The sequence below is a fragment of the Heptranchias perlo genome, chromosome 23, assembly GCF_035084215.1.
Source record: "Heptranchias perlo isolate sHepPer1 chromosome 23, sHepPer1.hap1, whole genome shotgun sequence".
Taxonomy (NCBI): Eukaryota; Metazoa; Chordata; class Chondrichthyes; order Hexanchiformes; family Hexanchidae; genus Heptranchias; species Heptranchias perlo.
In genome coordinates this window covers 9,068,184-9,088,783 of record NC_090347.1, presented here as the reverse complement: position 1 = coordinate 9,088,783, position 20,600 = coordinate 9,068,184, and the positions used below count along the sequence as shown (strand labels likewise).

The 20,600-nt window shown below is 42.4% G+C and overlaps 1 protein-coding gene across 1 annotated transcript in view; it reads right to left on the bottom strand.

Annotated features, from left to right (window-relative positions):
* Window positions 1–10,122: 10,122 nt before the first annotated feature.
* Window positions 10,123–20,600, bottom strand: part of notum1a (notum, palmitoleoyl-protein carboxylesterase a) — a 35,350-nt gene continuing 24,872 nt past the window's right edge. The window contains exons 7-11 of the mRNA XM_068004485.1: window positions 20,069–20,260; window positions 18,972–19,072; window positions 16,374–16,521; window positions 14,205–14,252; window positions 10,123–10,925 (exon numbers count right to left, since the gene is read on the bottom strand). Of these exons, the coding sequence (XP_067860586.1) occupies window positions 10,619–10,925; window positions 14,205–14,252; window positions 16,374–16,521; window positions 18,972–19,072; window positions 20,069–20,260 (796 nt within the window). The 3' untranslated portion in view covers window positions 10,123–10,618. The remainder of the gene's footprint in view (window positions 10,926–14,204; window positions 14,253–16,373; window positions 16,522–18,971; window positions 19,073–20,068; window positions 20,261–20,600) is intronic.

Here is a 20,600-nt window from a genome sequence, read left to right as displayed (position 1 = left end):
ATTATTTCCCTCAGATGCAAAATCTGTTAATAGTCTATAGTTTGACTTTTTTTTTCTGATATCCTTAAGGCAGGTCCAGAGAGATATAGCCAATTTCCCAGCATGTCATTGCAGAACCATTTGGAGATTGGTACCTTTCTTAAAAGAACTTGTTTTTTATGCTATGTGACATGATGCACAAAAAAGATCTAAAAGCAAATGTCAAAAAAGTACTCAATTTTTGTGGCAAGGGGCATTATGAAATAAAATAGTCACACTTTCAATTGTTATGGAATAGACTTCCATTTGGGGAGTTCTCCCTGGTGTCCTGGCCAATTTATCCCTTAACCAACATCACTGAAAGAGATTATCTGGTCATTATCTCATTGCTGTTTGTGGGACCTTGCTGTGCGCAAATTGGCTGCCATGTTTCCTACATTACAACAGTGACTACACTTCAAAAGTACTTAATTGGCTGTGAAGAGCTTTGGGGCGTCCTGAGGTCATGAAAGGTGCTGTATAAATGCAAGTCTTTCTTTTTATGCTCCAAGAATAAAAGGAGAGTTAAGCCAATTGATGTAGGCTTCAAATAAAGAGGAACAAGATTTGATTCAAAGTCTCAGCAGCAGGACCAGCACGGCACCATCTTACAGAAGGATGTGGCCAGCAAAGCCCCACAGTCAACAGTGAGTGGTTCCACATTAAAGGAGGCTTGTTCCTTTTGGTTGTACCTAAGTTTATCAGTACAGAAATAAATCAAAGCTGCACCCCTCCCAGAGGTCCCAACCTTCTTTAAAACCTATTTAAAAAGGTAAATCACAGATACGGGTGTTGTCTCATCTCTTGCATTCGAACCACAACCTTACATGATTAAGTTTCTTTTAAAGCACCTTGAAGTTAATTACAAGGCATAAATTTAATACATACCATGGGTCGGTTCTGTTTTTAGAATTTTAGCCAAGACAAACAAGGTTAAAAAAAAGGAGGCAATAAACATGATTTGTGCATTTTTGAAATGTGTTAAAGGCAAACAGGGCTCTTGTGGGGTGGAGAAGGAGAATGTTCACTGTTTAAATCAAAGAGATTTGGAATGAGGAGAATTTCTTAATATATTTTAAACATGATTATATTTGAAGGAATTAAAGCAAATCAAAATCATCAATAAAATTATCTGATGACAAGTGCTGCAGTTATGATATACTTTTGTTGTTAAAGAACATAAGCATTTGAACATATTTAACTTCAAATGATACAATGATGGAGCTTCAGTTTAATATCTCAACAGAGCCCTTTTTAAGTGGACATAAAGGATCTCATGGCACCATTCGAAGAAGAGCTGGATGTTCTCCCAATGTCCTAAGCAACATTTGTCCCTTAGTCAACACCACCAAAACAGACTATCTGGTCATTTATCTCATTGCTGTTCGTGGGACCTTGCTGTGTGCAAATTGGCTGTCCTTGTGTTTGCCTACATAACAACAGTGAGTACGCACTTTGAGAAATCCTGAGAACATGAAGGTGCTTTATAAATGCAAGATTTTTCTTCTTTCCTATGACACGAATCAGACATTGCTGATTGAGAAGAGGGTGCAGTATTACAAACACTGATGCATGGTGTAAGTGCTCGTAAGAACAAACTAATTCGAGGGCGTTTAATGACAGCAGAGAGGTAATTATGAAGATTCCCACTATTCCAGCACATTATGTACACAAAAAACTGTAAGAGGACACGAACAGTACACATCATACCAGCCAGCCTGAGGCAATTTGTAGAACTAACACAAATTAGCCGCACCAAAATATAATTAGTTTTAGAAAGTAGCAAATTTTGGCTGTGCGGTTTAGAATGAATGTAATCATCTATCTTTTTGGATGAGACATCAAACCAAGGCCCTGTCTACCTGTTCAGGTGAATGTAAAAGATCCCATGGCATTACCCGAAGAAGAGCTGGGGAATTCACTCCTGGCCTTGGTCAACATTCTTCCCTCAATCACACTGCTGGAACAGAATAAATGATCACTGAGCTCAGTCACTGTTTGTTGCACCCCTGCCTTGTGCAAGTTGGCTGCCACATTTGCCTACAAAATTGCATCAACTACACTTCAGAAGTATTTCCTTGACTGCGGAACTCTTTGGAATGCCCTCGAATCACGAAGATGCTGTATAAATGCCAGTTCTTCCTTTCTTTGCCATAGTGTGTCAAGATTTGAGAAATTAGGAGAAACTGCACATTTCACTCGGAGCGTGAGTTCCGGGACCTCGAATTTTTTTTAGCCCCTATCGTTTAGTTATTTTGGCTGAAGCTCAAACTATGTCAGTATTCAGGATTAGACTGAACAGGTGAAGGAAAAGGGGATGATGATATATGGAAACAGGGAAGGTAAATATGTTTAGGACTATTTGCTTACGTGGAGGGTAAATGCCAACACGGAGTGGTTGGGTCGAATGGCCTGTTTCCATGCTGTAATTTCTGTGTGTATCTATGTGTCAAAGCTTCCAACAACGGGTGATGTTCCAAACTGGACAAGCTGTCAATATCATGAACCTTAGTGCCATGTTGACGTTCGGACCTTAAATGTCACAAAGGTATTTACTTCAGATTTTTTAATTGCACAAAATGTTTTTATAATTCCCTCACTTCTGCAGTGCTGGTCCATACTGAGTGTTTCCTATCAGTGTGAAACAGCATCAGTGTTATGAGTGAAATATCCTCTGTTGCACTGTTCAGACATCATCAAGGGCACTATTCCCCACATCCACAAGAGGGCAGCGATAGATAACCCTTCATCTCACCACACACAGCAGTTTGAATGAATCCCTGGGGTGAAAGTTAGTCAGGAGGATTCCCTTTACAAAATAGAGATTTCTATTTTGCCTTTCTCATTTTTCCCCCAAGAAATATGCGTGGAATTAGGGCAGGTGAGATCAAAAGAAGGGAGAAAATAAATTAAAATGAGTGGGGAGCTAAAGACAAACTTTATTGCAGTGCCTGCTGAACTCATCCCTGCCCGGCTTTTACAGGAACAACACTGAAGATAAATTTGTTTAAAAATACGTCAACCAGTGCTGCAATTTTTAAAAAAAACTTTTGAAAAGAAAATCCATTGAACTTTCCCGAAGAGCTGAGTGTTTTCAGTGATAATCCAACATTTATTGATACTGGTCACTAAATGTTGTCAGGTTAACTTGCCAATTTTCATAGAATCATACAGCACAGAAGGAGGCCATTCAGCCATCGTGCCCGTGCCGGCCCTTTGAAAGAGCTGTTCAATTAGTTCTCCCACCCTCTCTTTTCCCGTAGCCCTGCAAATTTTTCCTTTTCAAATATTTGTCCAATTCCCTTTTGAAAGTTACTATTGAATCTACTTCCACCGCCCTTTCAGGCAACACATTCCGGATCATAACAATTATCCAGCCCCATACACGCTGAGACCCAAAGAGTGGCAGATTATGAAAAATAGATTATTGTATTGAGCCCCAGCTTAAAATATCAAACACATATAATTTACACTAATTTAATTTGGAGACAAATCACCCTTCACAGAACACATACTGCATTCTCAGAGCCAAGGTTTTCTCTGTGCACTGCTTGGCTCAGATGGTAGCACTCTCGCCTCTGAGCCTCGACGCTGTGGGTTCATAGTCCCACCCCGGTGACCTGAGCACATACTCTCGGCTGATACTTTGTGCAGTACTGAGGGAGTGCTGTAGTGTCAAAGGCACCTTCTTTTGGAGGAGATATTAAACCAAGTCTGCTCGTTCAGATCCCATACCTCAACCAAAACAGATGAACTGATCATTATCTCATCGTAGTTTGGGGGAGCTTTCTGCGTACAGCTTGGTTGCTCAATTTAACTACAAAATTAACAGTGACTGTGCTTCAAAAGGAATGAAGTGCCTTGGGATGTGCTGCAAGTTTGTTGTTTCAACCGAGTAGCAGGTAGAATTTAGCACAGCTGCAATTAAATATGCAGGCGGAGTATCAAATTATCTGTAGACCTGCTTTAATTGCATCTAATTTTTTATTGTGTTTGCGATTTATTTCAGATGAGGTTAAGGAATTTGTACATTTCCAACATAATATTATTACATTTGCAGGTTTATTTTAATGGATATTGTGCTTTAAGGTGGTATTTAGTTTCTAGTTATCCTGTATTTGTGGTGATTAGTGTCCTTCAGGGCTCCACACCCCTGTTAGCGAGTGAGAGATTAATAATAATGACTTATGTTTAATTAAATTATAGGGTTTTAATGCTTTCAAACTAATTAGCTCAAACTAAAATGAGTTCAAAACAAATAAATCATACATTATTATTTAGGGTAATATATAGGCAGGAGTGTGTTTCCAGGCAGTAATGTCTTAAGGAGTTCACACACACCAAAAACCATGAGAAACAAGCCAGGCAGGAGCCGTTTATTAACATCACCTGAGCCCCAGGATTTCTTACTGACTTGAAACACACTTATACCGTTGCTATTTTCTTTGTCCCTGCAGTTTTCTTTCCCCGTCTCCCGAAGGTGACGACTCGAGCTGGGGTACAATTCCACCGGCACCAAATACTCTCTGGTACTTTGCCCCAAATGGGCCTTCTTCCTGTGGGTGAGTGAGTGACAGCAGCCAGCTTAACCATGGGCTTGGGGTGGATTGTAAAGCTAAGCCCAAACCTGTCTTCACCCTAAGGCACTTTACAGCATGGGATCACTCGATAGTAATCAGGAGAGGGAACCCTGGTTATATTTTTTTCCCTTCAGCGACTAGGGCTACTTACTTTTGTAACATGCACTCAGAACTTTGATAAATGTAGTTATGAGAGAAGTTGTTGTTTGGTAGAGGAACCTCGTTTCAGTTCCCGTAATGGTTTATAGGTAAAGGCATCACTCTGCATTATACTGAGAAGTGTCCAGGTGTGATTCCCTCCATAGTTGAATAGGTACTTGGCCGAGCTACTGGAGGGCTGCCAGCATCTGTGGAACTGTGTCCCAGCAAAAACCAATGCCATTGAGGAGAGGAAGGGAGGGAATGGGAGAAAAAAAACAATCATTTAATTTCAACAGTTCCCACAATTAAATTGAGACGTTCCCTGTGCTGTTGTACCATGTGATTCATACAGGTCTGATATTGTACCATGTGATTCATACAGGTCTGATATTGTACCATGTGATCCATACGGGTCTGGTATTCTACCATGTGAACCATACGGGTTTAATATTTTACCATGCGAGCCATACAGGTCTGATATTGTACCATGCGATCCATACAAAATTGATATTGCACCATGTTATCGATACAGGTCTGATATTGCACCATGTGATCCATACGGGTCTGGTATTGTACCATGTGATCCATAAGGATCTGATATTGTACCATGTGATCCATACAAGTCTGATATTGTACCAAGTGATCCATACGGGTCTGGTATTGTACCATGTGATCCAAACGCACCTGGTATTCTACCATGTGAACCATACGGGTCTGATATTGTACCATGTGATCCATACGGGTCTGATATTGTACCATGTGATCCATACGGGTCTGGTATTCTACCATGTGATCCATGCGGGTCTGATATTGTACCATGCGATCCATATGGGTCTGATATTGTACCATGTGATCCATATGGGTCCGATATTGTACCATGTGATCCATACGGGTCTGATATTGTACCATGTGATCCATACAGGTCTGATATTGTACCATGTGATCCATACAGGTTTGATATGGTACCATATGATCCATACTGGTCTCATATTGCAGCATGTGATCCATACGGGTCAGATATTGTACCATGTGATCCATGTGGGTCTGGTATTCTACCATGTGATCCATACGGGTCTGGTATTCTACCATGTGATCCATACGAGTCTGATCTTGTATCATGTGATCCATATGGGTCTGATATTGTACCATGTGATCCATACAGATCTGATATTGTACCATGTGATCCATACAGGTCTGATATTGTACCATGTGATCCATACTGGTCTAATATTGCAGCATGTGATCCATATGGGTCTGATATTGTACCGTGTGATCCATACGGGTCTGATATTGTACCATGTGATCCATACAGGTCTGATATTGTATCATGTGATCCATACGGGTCTGATATTGTACCATGTGGTCCATACGGGTCTGATATTGTACCATGTGATCCATACAGATCTGATATTGTACCATGTGATCTATATGGGTCAGATATTGTACCATGTGATCCATACGGGTCTGATATTGTACCATGTGGTCCATACGGGTCTGATATTGTACCATGTGATCCATACAGATCTGATATTGTACCATGTGATCTATATGGGTCAGATATTGTACCATGTGATCCATACGGGTCTAATATTGTACCATGTGATCTATATATCTATAATCTGCTGCACTGTCTAAGGTGCCGTCTTTCGGATGAGACGTTAAACCAAGGTCCTGTCTGCCCTCTCTGGTGGACATAAAAGATCCCATGGCACTATTCGAAGAAGAGCAGGGAGTTCTCCCCGGTGTCTTGGTCAATATTTATCCCTCAACTGACATCACTGAAAACAGATTATCTGGTCATTATCTCATTACTGTTTGTGGGACCTTGCTGTGCGTAAATTGGCTGCTGCATTTCCTACATTACAACAGTGACTACTTCAAAAATACTTCATTGGCAGTAAAGTGTTTTGGGACGTCCTGAGGTTGTGAAAGGCACTATATAAATGCCAGTCGTTCTTTCTATAGGTCTGATATTGTACCATGTGATCCACACCATAGTGATATTGTACCATGTGATCAAAACCGCAGACATATTGTACCATGTGATCCATACTAAATAATTATGGCTAGACACGCTGTCTGTTAGTTATTTTGGCAGTCGTCAGACTTTTAGCACAATTACCATCAGTCTGCATTTTTCACATTGAATTAAATCCAGGCAAAATGAGTTTAGTGTGCAATGACTAAACACCAATTAAACTACTAACCAGGGAGCCAGCCTGACTACAATATGCCAAGCTGCCATTTGCCACATGTTGTTTTGTACAGTACAAAGCTTATTTGAAGTAGGACTAAATACCACCTCTGATGTTGGAGATTTGCTCAGTCACAATTCGGAGTTTGCATATCTATCATATTCAAATCATCGAGTGGGTCGCTATATTCCATTTCAAAATGCTTTGAAAAGTCCTAAGTCGTACTATATCAATGTGAAAATGCATTATTAAAGTGTCAACATTTACCAGCAGTACCAGTTACACCCATAGGTGATGCTGTGGTCAGTATTTACAGTGTTAAATGCCTGTCACATAACATTAGCTCCAAACCCAGCGCTGGAACTGGATTTTTCTTTGTAGAATCAGCTTTTGTGTCAGCATGTAGTCCCATCAGAAAGCCATTGGGTGGTAGCACAGAGTGTCAGATTGAGGTCCAAAGTTAAGTCTAATGTGAACTTTAATGATTCTTCCCGGTAAAATTGATGTGAATCTTTTTATTAAAGCTGTTTCTTATCCTCCAGCATGAATTGTACTGTCACTGACAGAGAGCCTCGACTCAGCTGCCCATTTGTTAACCCTCCCTCAGGCTCCAACGTTGGTCCTGTGATTAGAATTATCTCCCCCCACCCCCAACAAAAATATAGACTTGCATTTATATAGCGCCTTTCACAACCTCAGGATGTCCCAAAGCGCTTTACAGCCAATGAAGTACTTTTGAAGTGTAATCACTGTTGTAATGTAGGAAAAGCGGCAGACAATTTAAGCACAGCAAGATCCCACAAACAGCAATGAGGTAAATGACCAGCTCAATCTGCTTGAACCCATGACCTTTTGACTCAGAGGTGAGAGTGCTGCCACTGAGCCACGGCTGGCAGTGCAGTACGGTACAGATCCACAAGGCACTTAGTACAACTACACAGGACAGTAAGGCACCTTTTTCAATATTCCTGACTGGGTTAGAAGAGGACTTTGGGTTCTTCAGGGAGATATCCTCTCACTCTGTCGTTCAGTACTTGCCATGTCTGCTCCCTCTCTCCCTCTCTCTCTCTCTGCTTTCTTGTGAATCAGAAAAGAATCCGAATCATGTGGAAAACCAATTTTCTGAAATTTTCCTGCTGGTCTTCTGGCAGTCCCATGTGTCCCTTTTGTTGGGGCTTCCCTATTGGCCCTTCCTGTTGGAAGTTCCAAGGCAGGGCTGGGTCTTGGAACTTCCCCTCTATTGCCTTCCACTCTCATAACTGGCATCTGTTGTTTCAGCCAATGAGGGTGCTTGCCGCCCTGAATGGTCTTTTAATTTACTGGATATCCTGGCAGGACGATTCTGGTACCATACTCAGGGACCTGCCATCTCCCATTCTAATTGTTCAAAGGGGTTTGCATTGCGTCTCACTCTTATTAATGATAAGTATTTAACATTTTCCCAACGTAAACTGGTCAGAATAAACTTCACTTACTTCGGCGGAGTCTCGTGTGAAGTCACTCAAACTAACTGACGGTAAACTTCGGTGAGCCCTCAGGTGTTCTCACATGAGATCCTTCCCGCTGGTTACTGTCCCTGCACTTGTGGTATAAAAGTGACAATGCTAACAGGCAAGCTTGAAGTTTTCCTCCCACGTAGTGATATTTCGGACGGGACCAATAGAAATATCTATTGCAAATGATGAGCTGCATTATTTTTCAGCCACGTCCATCTTACAAGGAACTGATTTTTTTTTTGCACATTTGGTGAGTTTGCACATGGGACGTTGTAAATGGTACTCGGCGAGGTGAGAAATCTCAGGTTGAAAAAGTGGCTGACAGCATAGAGAAACAGGAAGATTTTGCACTTCATTGAGCGACCACTCTGAAGTTGCATTTATGATCAAAAGCGTCTTGGCAGATGGACAGCATCAGATATGAAGACATTCAAGTCTGCACAAGTCAGCCGTTGGATACCAGTTTAAAATTATCCACTGTGTGCGAGCTTGTATGGGCTGACTGAGAACAATGGTTCCTATTGACTGTTACGAATGCAGTGTTTCACAATGGTAATATTTATAACATTAAGCAATATCATCCCTGGGATATCTGCAGGCCTATTTAGCATTAGCGAGCTACCACTAGAGCTCTGTGTAACATTACCGTCGGCATCAGACTTTAAACTGTTGACAGCAGGAGTGTCACACTTGGACACTCCCAGTGAGAGGATCCTGTCACCTGTCTATTACAAGACACCCATTGGGGGAGACCAAAACTAGGGGCTATAAATATAATCGTCATCAATAAGTCCAATAGGGAATTCAGGAGAAATTTCTTTACCCAGATAGAAAGACTTGCATTTATATTGCACTTTAGCACTTTTCACAACCTCAGGATGTCCCAAAGCACTTTACAGCCAATGAAATATTTTTTGAAGTGTAGTCACTGTCATAATGTAGGAAAAGCTGCAGCCAATTTGCACCCAGCAAGGTCCCACAAACAGCAATGTGATAATGACCAGATCATCTGTTTTTTTTAAGTGATGGTAGTTGAGGGATAAATATTGGCCAGGACACCGGGGAGAACTTCCCTGCTCTTCTTCGAAATAGTGCCATGGGATCTTTTACATCCACCTGAGGGGGGCAGACAAGGCCTCAGTTTAACATCTCATCTGATAGACAGCACCACTTAACAATGCAGCACTCCCTCAACACTGCGCTAGAATGTCAACATTGTATATTTGTGCTCAAGTACCTGGAGTGGGATTTCCAACCTACAGACTCAGGAGCAACAGTGCTACCAACTGAGCCAGAGCTGATACTATGGTAAGAACATGGAACTTGCTACTACATGGAGAAGTTGAGGCAAATAGCACAGCTGCATTTAAGGGGAAGCTAGATAAGCACATGGGGGAGAAAGGAATAGAAGGTTATGTCGAGAGGGTATGATGAAGAGGAGTGGGAGGAGGCTCGTGTGGAGCATAAACACGAACTGGCATAGACCAGCTGGGCAGAATGGCCTGTTTGTGTGCTGTAAACGCTATGTAGTTCTATATAAGACACAAGGTGTACACTCTGAAACCTGTAATCTGGACCTGTGAGTGAAAATGCAACAAGTCTTGTGCCTTCCAGTGTTCACATACCAACACAAAACACACCAAAGTGGTTGTCATAAGATTGTTTGTTTTAATTCCATTACAAAAAACATGCGATTAGGAGACAGTATTTACAATTTATAAAGAAACATATTTAGCTCTCTGCCTGCATAACACTTATAAATATGATTTACATAATAAAATAAATATGTAAAATTACCAATTTAGCACAGGTTTTAGTTTGTTAAAAAATACACAGCATTATAGTTTGCATCGGTTTTAACCTTAGCATTCCTGTATCCCACTGTCCTGTTTTATGCTGTTAACTGAAGGGAAAAGGAATCTTTTTCTCTGTGTTTTATCTTCTTGTTCTATGATCCAATCTATGAAGACCGTCAGTTGCTTAGAAAGACCTGCAGTCTTTCTTTCACCTTTAATTGAACAATCCAGTGCTTTCCACCACTTTTGAATTTTATTTGTGTCCTTGCAGGTTTTTTGTCGTGAGAGGCTGTGAGGTCCTGTTAGAAAAGCCTGCCTGCTCCTCCACTGTATGTGGACTTGTTTTTTTTTTCCTCATTCAAAAGTCTCGTCAGTCCCGATTTGCAGATATCTTAGCTCCCGCTGCTCAGCATCCCGAGTAGTTTGCTAACCTCCATGCCTTGCTGCTGGGCCATCTTCTGTATATCGAAACCCATGTGCATTAGGAACTGTATAACAGTCATCTCCTGACCTGAGTACTGGTCTCTGATGGTGGGGCAGGTAGGGTTACAGTGTGGCCAGTGACAGCCATCAGTCAGGTGGATGGGACAGCCCTTCAGTGAATTCTTGCCGTTTCTGTTGCCATCTTGGAGACTCCGATCCCAACAGTGTAGTGCCCGGGGTAGGGTGATTCCTTTCACTTGAAGGTTCAACCAATAGCTGGAAACGAAATGTGAGAAGTAATGTTATGCTTGAAATTTTTTTTTTTATTCGTTCATGGGATGTGGGCATCGCTGGCGAGGCCGGCATTTATTGCCCATCCCTAATTGCCCTTGAGAAGGTGGTGGTGAGCCGCCTTCTTGAACCGCTGCAGTCCGTGTGGTGAAGGTTCTCCCACAGTGCTGTTAGGAAGGGAGTTCCAGGATTTTGACCAAGCGACGATGAAGGAATGGCGATATATTTCCAAGTCGGGATGGTGTGTGACTTGGAGGGGAACGTGCAGGTGGTGTTGTTCCCGTGTGCCTGCTGCCCTTGTCCTTCTAGGTGGTACAGGTTGTGGGTTTGGAACGTTTACATAGATTTCCCATCAACAACTTCAAGCAATACTTCTCACTCCCCGCCTCTGACCTTCCCTCCCATCGCATTTCCATTTTATTAATGCTGAGCAGTCCTCTGAACATTTCTCTCTTGTATTCCTTATAGCAACAAATATAACATCCTCCTCCCCACATCTTCACTGTGTAAAATCAAGGCTCATAGAATTGCATAGAGTTACTACATAGAGTTTACAGCATAGAAACAGGCCCATCATAGAATCATACCACACAGAAGGAGGCCATTTAGCCCATTATGCCTGTGCCGGCTCTTTGAAAGAACTATCCCCTGCTCTTTCTCCACTTCAAGTATTTATCTAATTCCCTTTTGAAAGTTATTACTGAACTGCTTCCACCACCCTTTCAGGCAATGCATTCCAGATCATTACAACTCACTGCGTAAAAAAAAATTCCCTCATGTCGCCTCTGGTTCATTTGCCAATTACCTTAAATTACAGCTTCTCCTTATTACTCTATCAAAACCCTTCATGATTTTGAACACCTCTATCAAATTTCCCCTTAAACTTCTCTGCTCCAATGAAAACAATCCCAGTTTCTCTAGTCTCTCCTAGAGAAACTGGAGTCTTTCATACCTGGTGCCATTCGGCCCAACTGATCTATGCCGGTGTTTATGCTCCACATGAGCCTCCTCCCACCCTACTTCATCTCACCCTATCGGCAGAACCTTCTATTCCTTTCTCCCTCGTGCACTTATCTGGCTTCCCCTCATTGCATTGTCTGTTACTCTAAATCAACCTTTCCCCAGATCACAAAATGATGAACTCCTCCCTCTCAGTCATGTCTTTTTGTTACAATTCAAAGGTTTTTAAAACTCAAACCTGATATCCCCTTAACCACTACTTCCTGGTTTACCTCAACTGCCCTCCTACCATTTTCAACTTTGGTACTGTCCTGCACCACCGAACAGTTCTTCATCCAGGTTTCTCGTTTTTAAAAATACACAGTATTATACTATTTTCAGGATGCATAAAATTCCCATAAATCTTTAAGGACTTCTTGTTTGTTCCATTTTTGCGTCAGCTTGACTCAGTTGGTAGCACGCTCAGTTCAGAGTCTGAACGCTGTAGGTTTAAGTCCCACTCTATAACTGGAGCTCAGGGCAGCACTGAGGGAGCGCTGAATTGTTGCCAGTTCACCTTTCGAGTGAGTCGTTAAACCTTTCTGGTTCAGGTGAATGTAACGGATCCCACGGCGCTGTTCGAAAAAGCGCTAAGAGTTCCACCAGTGTCCTTACCAAAATTCTTCCCTCAACCAACACCACCAAAATCAGATTAACTGATATTCACTAACCGTACTGTTTGTCACACCCTGCTGTATACACACTGGCTGTTACATTGCCTACATATCAACAATGATTTCAGTTCAAAAGTAATTTATTGGCCATGAAGCACTTTGGGATGTTCTGAAGATATGAAACAATGCTATATAAATGCAAATAATGCTCAGCTCAAAACAGCCATTCCCCCCCTTCAGTGGATCATTGAATTTTTAAAAAAATAACTAGCAAATCTCCTGTGGGTTATGCTTACAGGGTAGGGGGGTCATTGTGATGTTCATCTGCTAACCTAGTCTGTGTCTTTAAGACCAAGCCAAGTAATTATACCTACTTATAAACTCTGAAGTCATTCAGTGGGTAGTTTAACTGCTTGAGAATTTTAAACTCCACGTCAATGGCTGGGATTCTTTCTTTCCTTAAAAAGATCATTTCGCATCGCTAATAAAGTGTGACATCTGGAGTGTGAGGGCTGGTGTGTGACATCTGGAGTGTGAGGGCTGGTGTGTGACATCTGGAGTGTGAGGGCTGGTGTGTGACATCTGGAGTGTGAGGGCTGGTGTGTGACATCTGGAGTGTGAGGGCTGGTGTGTGACATCTGGAGTGTGAGGGCTGGTGTGTGACATCTGGAGTGTGAGGGCTGGTGTGTGACATCTGGAGTGTGAGGGCTGGTGTGTGACATCTGGAGTGTGAGGGCTGGTGTGTGACATCTGGAGTGTGAGGGCTGGTGTGTGATATTCAGAATGTGGTGGGTGCACATTAGATGCAAGGATTAGAGAGACAGCCAGAAACAGAGAGATGCGGGAAAAAATTCTACTTTTTTGAAGAACTTTGCCCTGCAATTCCTCCTTTTCCTTGCCTCCTCTTCTGAAGTGAAGAACTCATGTTGAGGTACAGTTCTCAAGGCCACAAGATAGTAATCAGAAATGAGAACCTTGGTTGATCTCGACCAGAGATGCCAAGTGCGCTCACCACTTTGTACTGGATATAGAGGAGAGCAAAAGAGAATGCGATTCTAAGATATTGAACGTTTCAGGAAGACGATGGGAGCCAAATCCAGTTGTATATAATCATACTTGCATTTATATAGAATCTTAACACACTGAAACATCTCAAACTGTCTCACACACAATTAGTAGCTTTTACGGTGCAATTACTGTTATTATGTAAGCAAAGTAAGAACCGTGGAAGAGTAAAATGCCACCCTCTCCGAAATTCTCCCGGCTATCCACCGCTTAAAAGCACCTTGGGAAGTTTCCTTATATGAAAGAAGCTGTATAAATGGAAGTTGTCTTTAACGCAATAACGATGCACTCATTTTTAGCAGAGAGATCAGATGTCATTGCTAAAGATTCCTGAGCAAGAGAGGCACGGGACAGGGGATAAAAGGGCACGATAGGAGCAGAGGGTGATTAAGGACAGAAGAGGGTTTGGTACATTGGGAGTTAAGAGTTTCAAGAGGAATTCTAAATGGGATAATGATTAAGCAAAGTTAAGGACACAGATGGAAAAGGCCAATATCTAGAATCAGAATTCAGTGATTTGGATTCTAAAAGAAAGAGTGCATTGCATGTACAACCTTTTATCTTCTGCTCTCTTTTTCCATCTTACCTTTTTGTGATAACTTCATGAGATAAGCACGCAGGTGCAAAAACAGCTCTAAAACCAAAAGAAAGTATTTAAATCAATTACATTATAAGATGAAGTTCATGTACAATTCACATCTCACACACCTCAGGTTTTAGCTCCCAAACAAATGCACATGTTTACTTTAATTGTGCCCTGATCTTTGCTGATTTGTTATTAGTTCTTAGGTCTTTTTATGTGGCGAGTTGTTATGGTCTGGAACGCACTGGCTGAAAGGGTGGTGGAAGCAGATTCAATGGTAACTTTCGAGAGGGAATTGGATAAATACTTGAAGGGGAAAATTTTGCAGGCGATGGGGAAAGAGCAGAGGAGTGAGGCTAATTGGATAGCTCTTTCAAAGAGCCAGCACAGGCTCGATGGGCTGAATGGCCTCCTTCTTTGCTGTATGCTTCTATGATTATGACAGCTTTTTGAAAACTGACTTGGATGAATTACTGAGGCTGACAGTGTAAGGTAATGGATTTAACATACACAAACAATTGAAATGACAACATTACATAAGTACGTTGGATTTATGCCTGTATTTACTGATGTGAATTAACATAGTTTGGCACAGAATCCCAGCAAAACAAATTCATTTAAAAAGAAGCAGGATAAATATATGTTTGGGAATGGATTGCAGACTGTATGGATAGGTATAGACTTAGATCGCAAGATAAATATAGGTGAGGAAGGCAGTCCAGCCTATAATAGCCCAACTATTTAGAAAAACCTAGGCTCTGAAATTCCTGCAGTCCTACACTACCCTGGAAGTGTGACGGAGTGGGATCTCATCCGCAAAGAAGCAAATCCTGTCCCAAATCAATACACAGAGTGCCATCCGCACCTGTCAGGGCACATCAGAGGCATCCACCCTGGTGGAAGGTGAGGGAACTCACAGACATTCTGCTCGGGGAATCCCAGGCTCCTGGGCACTGCACCTTAGGAAGGATATATTGGCCTTGGAGGGAGTGCAGTGTAGATTTACTAGAGTGATAGTAAACCTGGACTCCAAGGGTTAAATTACGAGGAGGGATTACACAAACTAGGGTTGTATTCCCTGGAATTTAGAAGATTAAGGGGTGATTTGATTGAAATTTTCAAGATATTAAGGGGAACTGATAGGGTAGTTAGAGAGAAACTATTTCCGCTGGTTGGGGAGTCTAGGACTAGGGGACATAGCTTAAAAATTAGAGCCCGGACTTTCAGGAGTGAAGTTAGGAAACACTTCTACACACAAAGGGTGGTAGAAGTTTGGAACTCCCTTCCGCAAACGACAGTTGATGCTAGCTCAATTGTTAATTTTAAATCTGAGATTGATGGATTTTTGTTAACCAAAGGTATTAAGGTATACTGGGCTAAGGCAGGTGTATGGAGTTAGGTCACAGATCAGCCATGATCTCATTGAATGGCGGAACAGGATCGAGGGGCTGAATGGCCTATCCGTGTCCCTATGTTCCTGCCTGGGTCGAAGATAGAGGTCAAGTTAAAAAAAAATCTTCTCTGCTACAGGAGCTCTCAATCTTCTAAATTAAGGGACTGATTACCTTTGTACTGGCAAAGTCCAGGGGCTTTCCTAGGGCCTCCGCAGAACTCAAGCAAGTGCTCAGCTGGAGACTGTTTCCCTTTAAGCCTACCAGGGGCGCAAGTGGAGGAATTCCCGGGTTAGCCTGGCAACTGCTCCAGACCTGCCCCCCCCCCCCCCCCACCACCCCAACTCCGACGTGGGAGGTGGGCGCAAGGTTCAGCTCCGCCCCCGCTAAAATTTATGGCCGGTGTTAAAGGGGGCAGAAACCTAGCCCTCCACCCTTGTTCACTCTCCACTATCTCTGCCCCCCAGGAATTTCAGGCCCGTAGTTTCTTCAACACAGCATTCACCCGTGAGGTGTACAGATTTCCTTTTTTGTGGAACATCAATCCCCTTTCATTGATCCCTACACACAGCAACATAAATAAAGAGTAGCCCCACCCTAACTCCTCCTCACCCCACCTGACCCACCAGCTAGTCATGCACGGCACACCCCTTGTTCTTAATTCATGAACTTGTTCATAAGATGGGCATTAACGTCTCCTAACAACAGAAGGGTGTTGCCATGCAATGAAACGTCCAAGGATTTAACACACTCACAGTATTATAGAGCTGACAGAACTTACGGAACATCTTTAAGAGTGTTTTTCAGTTCTCTTCCCAGGTTCTGAATGTAGTTCCACTGCCCTTCTTGAACAGGTTGCCCAGTGAGATGCACATTATCAACCGTGAGCTGTGCTTCGTCAAAGAGCCACTGCACCACGAACAAGGGGCCTGTGAAAAGATGGATGAAGTTAGGTCTCTTGGGACTTTTCTCCACACCCCCTTCCCTTCGGAAATATCTCAACCTCCAGTAAAAACACGTGGATGAGCGTTAGGAGAGGCTGATATTAAACCTGGATATCGCAATCACGAGCAGCAAAATCTTAAACCCATTATTTGTAAATGGGCTGGGACTCCAACTACTGAGTTTTCTGATTTCTTAGACTTTGCCAAAATACCAGCAATTACAATCATAGAATCATACAGCACAGAAGGAGGCCATTTGGCCCATCGTGCCTGTGCTGGCTCTTCGAAGGAGCTATCCAATTAGTCCCACTCCCCTGCTCTTTCCCCATTGCCCTGCAATTTGTTCTCCTTCAAGTATTTATCCAATTCCCTCTTGAAAGTTACTACTGAATCTTCTTCCACCAGTGCATTCTAGATCATGACAACTTGCTGCGTAATTTAAAATCTCCTCATCTCCCCTCTGGTTCTTTTGCCAATTATCTTAAATCTGTGTCCTCTGGTTACCAACCCTCCTGCCAGTGGAAACGGTTTATCCCTATTCACTCTCTCAAAACCCCTCATAATTTTGAACAATTAGTCTAGACAATCTGTTCTCAGACTGAACACTTGGACTACATGGCATCGAAGCTCAGAAATTGCTGCTGGCGATATTAGCAGACAAAATACTGAACATGTTTCATAAACGTTCCTTTAACCTGAGGCATTGGCCCATTTCTTTGCATTTGTTCTTGGGATGCGGGCGACACTGGTGAGGCCACAATTACTGCCCACCCCCCAGTTGCCCTAAACTGAGTGGCTTGCTAGGTGACTTCAAAAGGCATTAAGAGTCAATCATACAATATAGGACTGGAGTGGCATATAGGCCAGAAAGAGTAGCAGGTGACAGGTTCCCTTCCCCAAAGGATATTAGTGAATCAGTTGGGTTTTTAGAACAATCCAACATTTTTCATCGTTATTTTTTCTGGTGTTAACCGAAAAATTACCGATTTATTGAATTCAAACTCCCAATTTGGGATTTGAACTCACAACCTCTAAGTTACTGGTCCACTACACTATGGTACCCAGAATGAAGGTGTCAGCCTGTCTAAAACAAATAGGTTAACACTTCTTTTAAAACAGCAGAAAGAAGAAGGTCGTATGTAGAGTTCTACGGATCCATATTCATTTTCTTGCTATATATTAATGACTTGGACTTGGGAGTACAGGGCACAATTTCAAAATTTGCAGATGACACAAAACCTGGAAGGGTGGTAAACAGTAAGGAGGACAGTGATAGACATCAAGAGGCTTTATAAATAGATGTGGAGATGCCGGTGATGGACTGGGGTTGACAATTGTAAACAATTTTACAACACCAAGTTATAGTCCAGCAATTTTATTTTAAATTCACAAGCTTTCGGAGGCTACCTCCTTCCTCAGGTGAACGATGCGGAAAATGCCTTTTGAAGTCACCTAGCAAGCCACTCAGTTTAGGGCAACTGGGGGGTGGGCAGTAATTGTGGCCTCACCAGTGTCGCCCGCATCCCAAGAACATTTTCCGCATCGTTCACCTGAGGAAGGAGGTAGCCTCCGAAAGCTTGTGAATTTAAAATAAAATTGCTGGACTATAACTTGGTGTTGTAAAATTGTTTACAATTTATAAATAGAGGCATAGAGTTCAAAAGCAAGGAGGTTATGATGAACCTTTATAAAACACTCGTTCGGCCACAACTGGAGTATCGAGTCCGGTTCTGGGCACCGCACTTTAGGAAAGACGTGAAGGCCTTAGAGAGGGTGCAGAAGAGATTTACTAGAATGATTCCAGGAATGAGGGACTTCAGTTACGTGGATAGACTGGAGAAGCTGGGGTTGTTCTCCTTAGAGCAGAGACGGTTGCGAGGAGATTTGATAGAGGTATTCAAAATCATGAAGGGTCTAGACAGAGTAGATAGAGAGAAACTGTTCCCATTGGCGGAAGGGTCAAGAACCAGAGGACATAGATTTAAGGTGATTGGCAAAAGAACCAAAGGCAACATGAGGAAAAACTTTTTTACACAGCGAGTGGTCATGATCTGGAATGCACTGCCCGAGGGGGTGGTGGAGGCAGATTCAATTGTGGCTTTCAAAAGGGAACTGGATAAGTACTTGAAGGGAAAAAATTTGCAGGGCTACGGGGATAGGGCGGGGGAGTGGGACTAGCTGGATTGCTCTTGCAGAGAGCCAGCATGGACTCATGGGCTGAATGGCCTCCTTCCGTGCAGTAACCTTTCTATGATTCTACATGACACTCCTCTACCTTTTGAAGCAAATTCCCACAGTATTCAAATCAGAAGGGCCCATTTACCATTGGGAAACTGGGGAGCTATTCGGGGCCCTTGCTGCCCAGGTTACTCGGGAGAACAAGAGGCTGTCCTTTGGATCAGATATACTTTGATATAGTTTATTTTTTCACTTACTTCTTAATGTTGGATAAATTTTATATCCAAAGAAGCAGTTCCACTCTTCCCCCTCTCTGAACTGTTGCTTGCAACGTTCAGGTACAACTCCATTCCAGTACCTGAAAGCATAAAGGATGTTTTTAGTCATTTTGCACTGTCACACAAGCCCAAAAGTTCAGTCCAACCCACAGAGAGGAGACAAGGATCACCTCTTGCTAAATAGAGGATCCTGCCCGGGAATCAGTTTGACCGAACTGAGAAGAACTGCAACCCGCAAGCAATGAAGCAGCCTCAGAAGTGGAATCTGAACCATGTCAGACTGGTTCCCAAATGCTGTTGATAGGACAAGTTCCCTTCTTTGTTTCCTTTGGTATAGTTGTTAACTGCACACTTTTTTTGTCATCTTTTCAGGTTCAATAAAAGGTGGACAACATGCGATGAATTGGTGGAAAGGAGGAGATAGAGCCATTAATAACCAGACACTCTTCAACAGTGTGGGCCTGTTTGGTGTTTGTAATTAGCAAATGCGTTGCAGTGGATAAGGATTTTCAAGGCAGTAAGAACTGTCGTGTTGCTGGGAGTGCTCTCTAGTACAATTGTATGATGTACCCTTGTGGAATCTTGCCTCTACGCTGAGAGTGCATTCTTGAGACTCCCTCCCATGATCTATCACAGCAAGCTGTATCTCCTGCTGTGGTTAGAATATCTTCAGAAATAATCCCAAAGGATAAAGCAAGTTGCCATAGAAACAGAATGTTCTCTGGTTGAAAGAATAGATTCCAGGGCCCTCTGTTCATTAAGAATGATTTAGAGATGGTAAATAATGATCCTCATTGGTCAGAAGTGCCCGTGATAATTTATTGTAGTACGCAGGTGCTTGTTGTGAGTGAGACAGCCAGATGCTCCTGATTGACAGGAGACTGTCCAGCCAGAAGATGCTCAAGTAGATTCAGTCATTAGCTTGGGAACAATGTTTTCACATCTGTTATCAAGGAATTGCTATTGTCGACCAAGGGTTAACCGAGAAATAAATCAGAACTAAGCTGCATTTCCTATTCAGGTTTCCACAATATATAGAACCTCACAAGGGAAAGGGATGATAGAAGATGTGTTACCTTATTCCTTTCTTGATTGCTTCAGTGGGAGCGCATGATATTGTGTCAATGCAATCAGTCCTTTGGTATTGTTTGTTGTCCAAGAACCAGCCTGAATCAGCCAGACCACGAACCTGCACTCCATGGACTCCCAACTCTTCAAGCTGTTCAGCCACTCTGTCTACATTCAGGAGGACTCCTGTCCCACCAGCACTAAACAAACAGACAACCACTCCAGTGAATAACAATACTTTGAATGGTAATAATTCTTCCAAAACCAAATTTCAAATAGTTTTGTGCTAAGGTAAGGACTACAAGGCCTTATTTGTTAATCTCTTTGTCAACATTTAACACAGCTTCCCCATGAAATACTATGAAATACACATTTATTGTTCATTCCTCCACAATCACTTCTGACATTCCATGGGTACATCTATCCAGTCTATCACCCAGATACATTGCTTCATTCAGTGTTGCTGCAGGACAAGCATTTTCCACAATTCTTAATTAACAAAGGAGATAAGGCATTCGTTTGAAATCCCATCTCAAATGA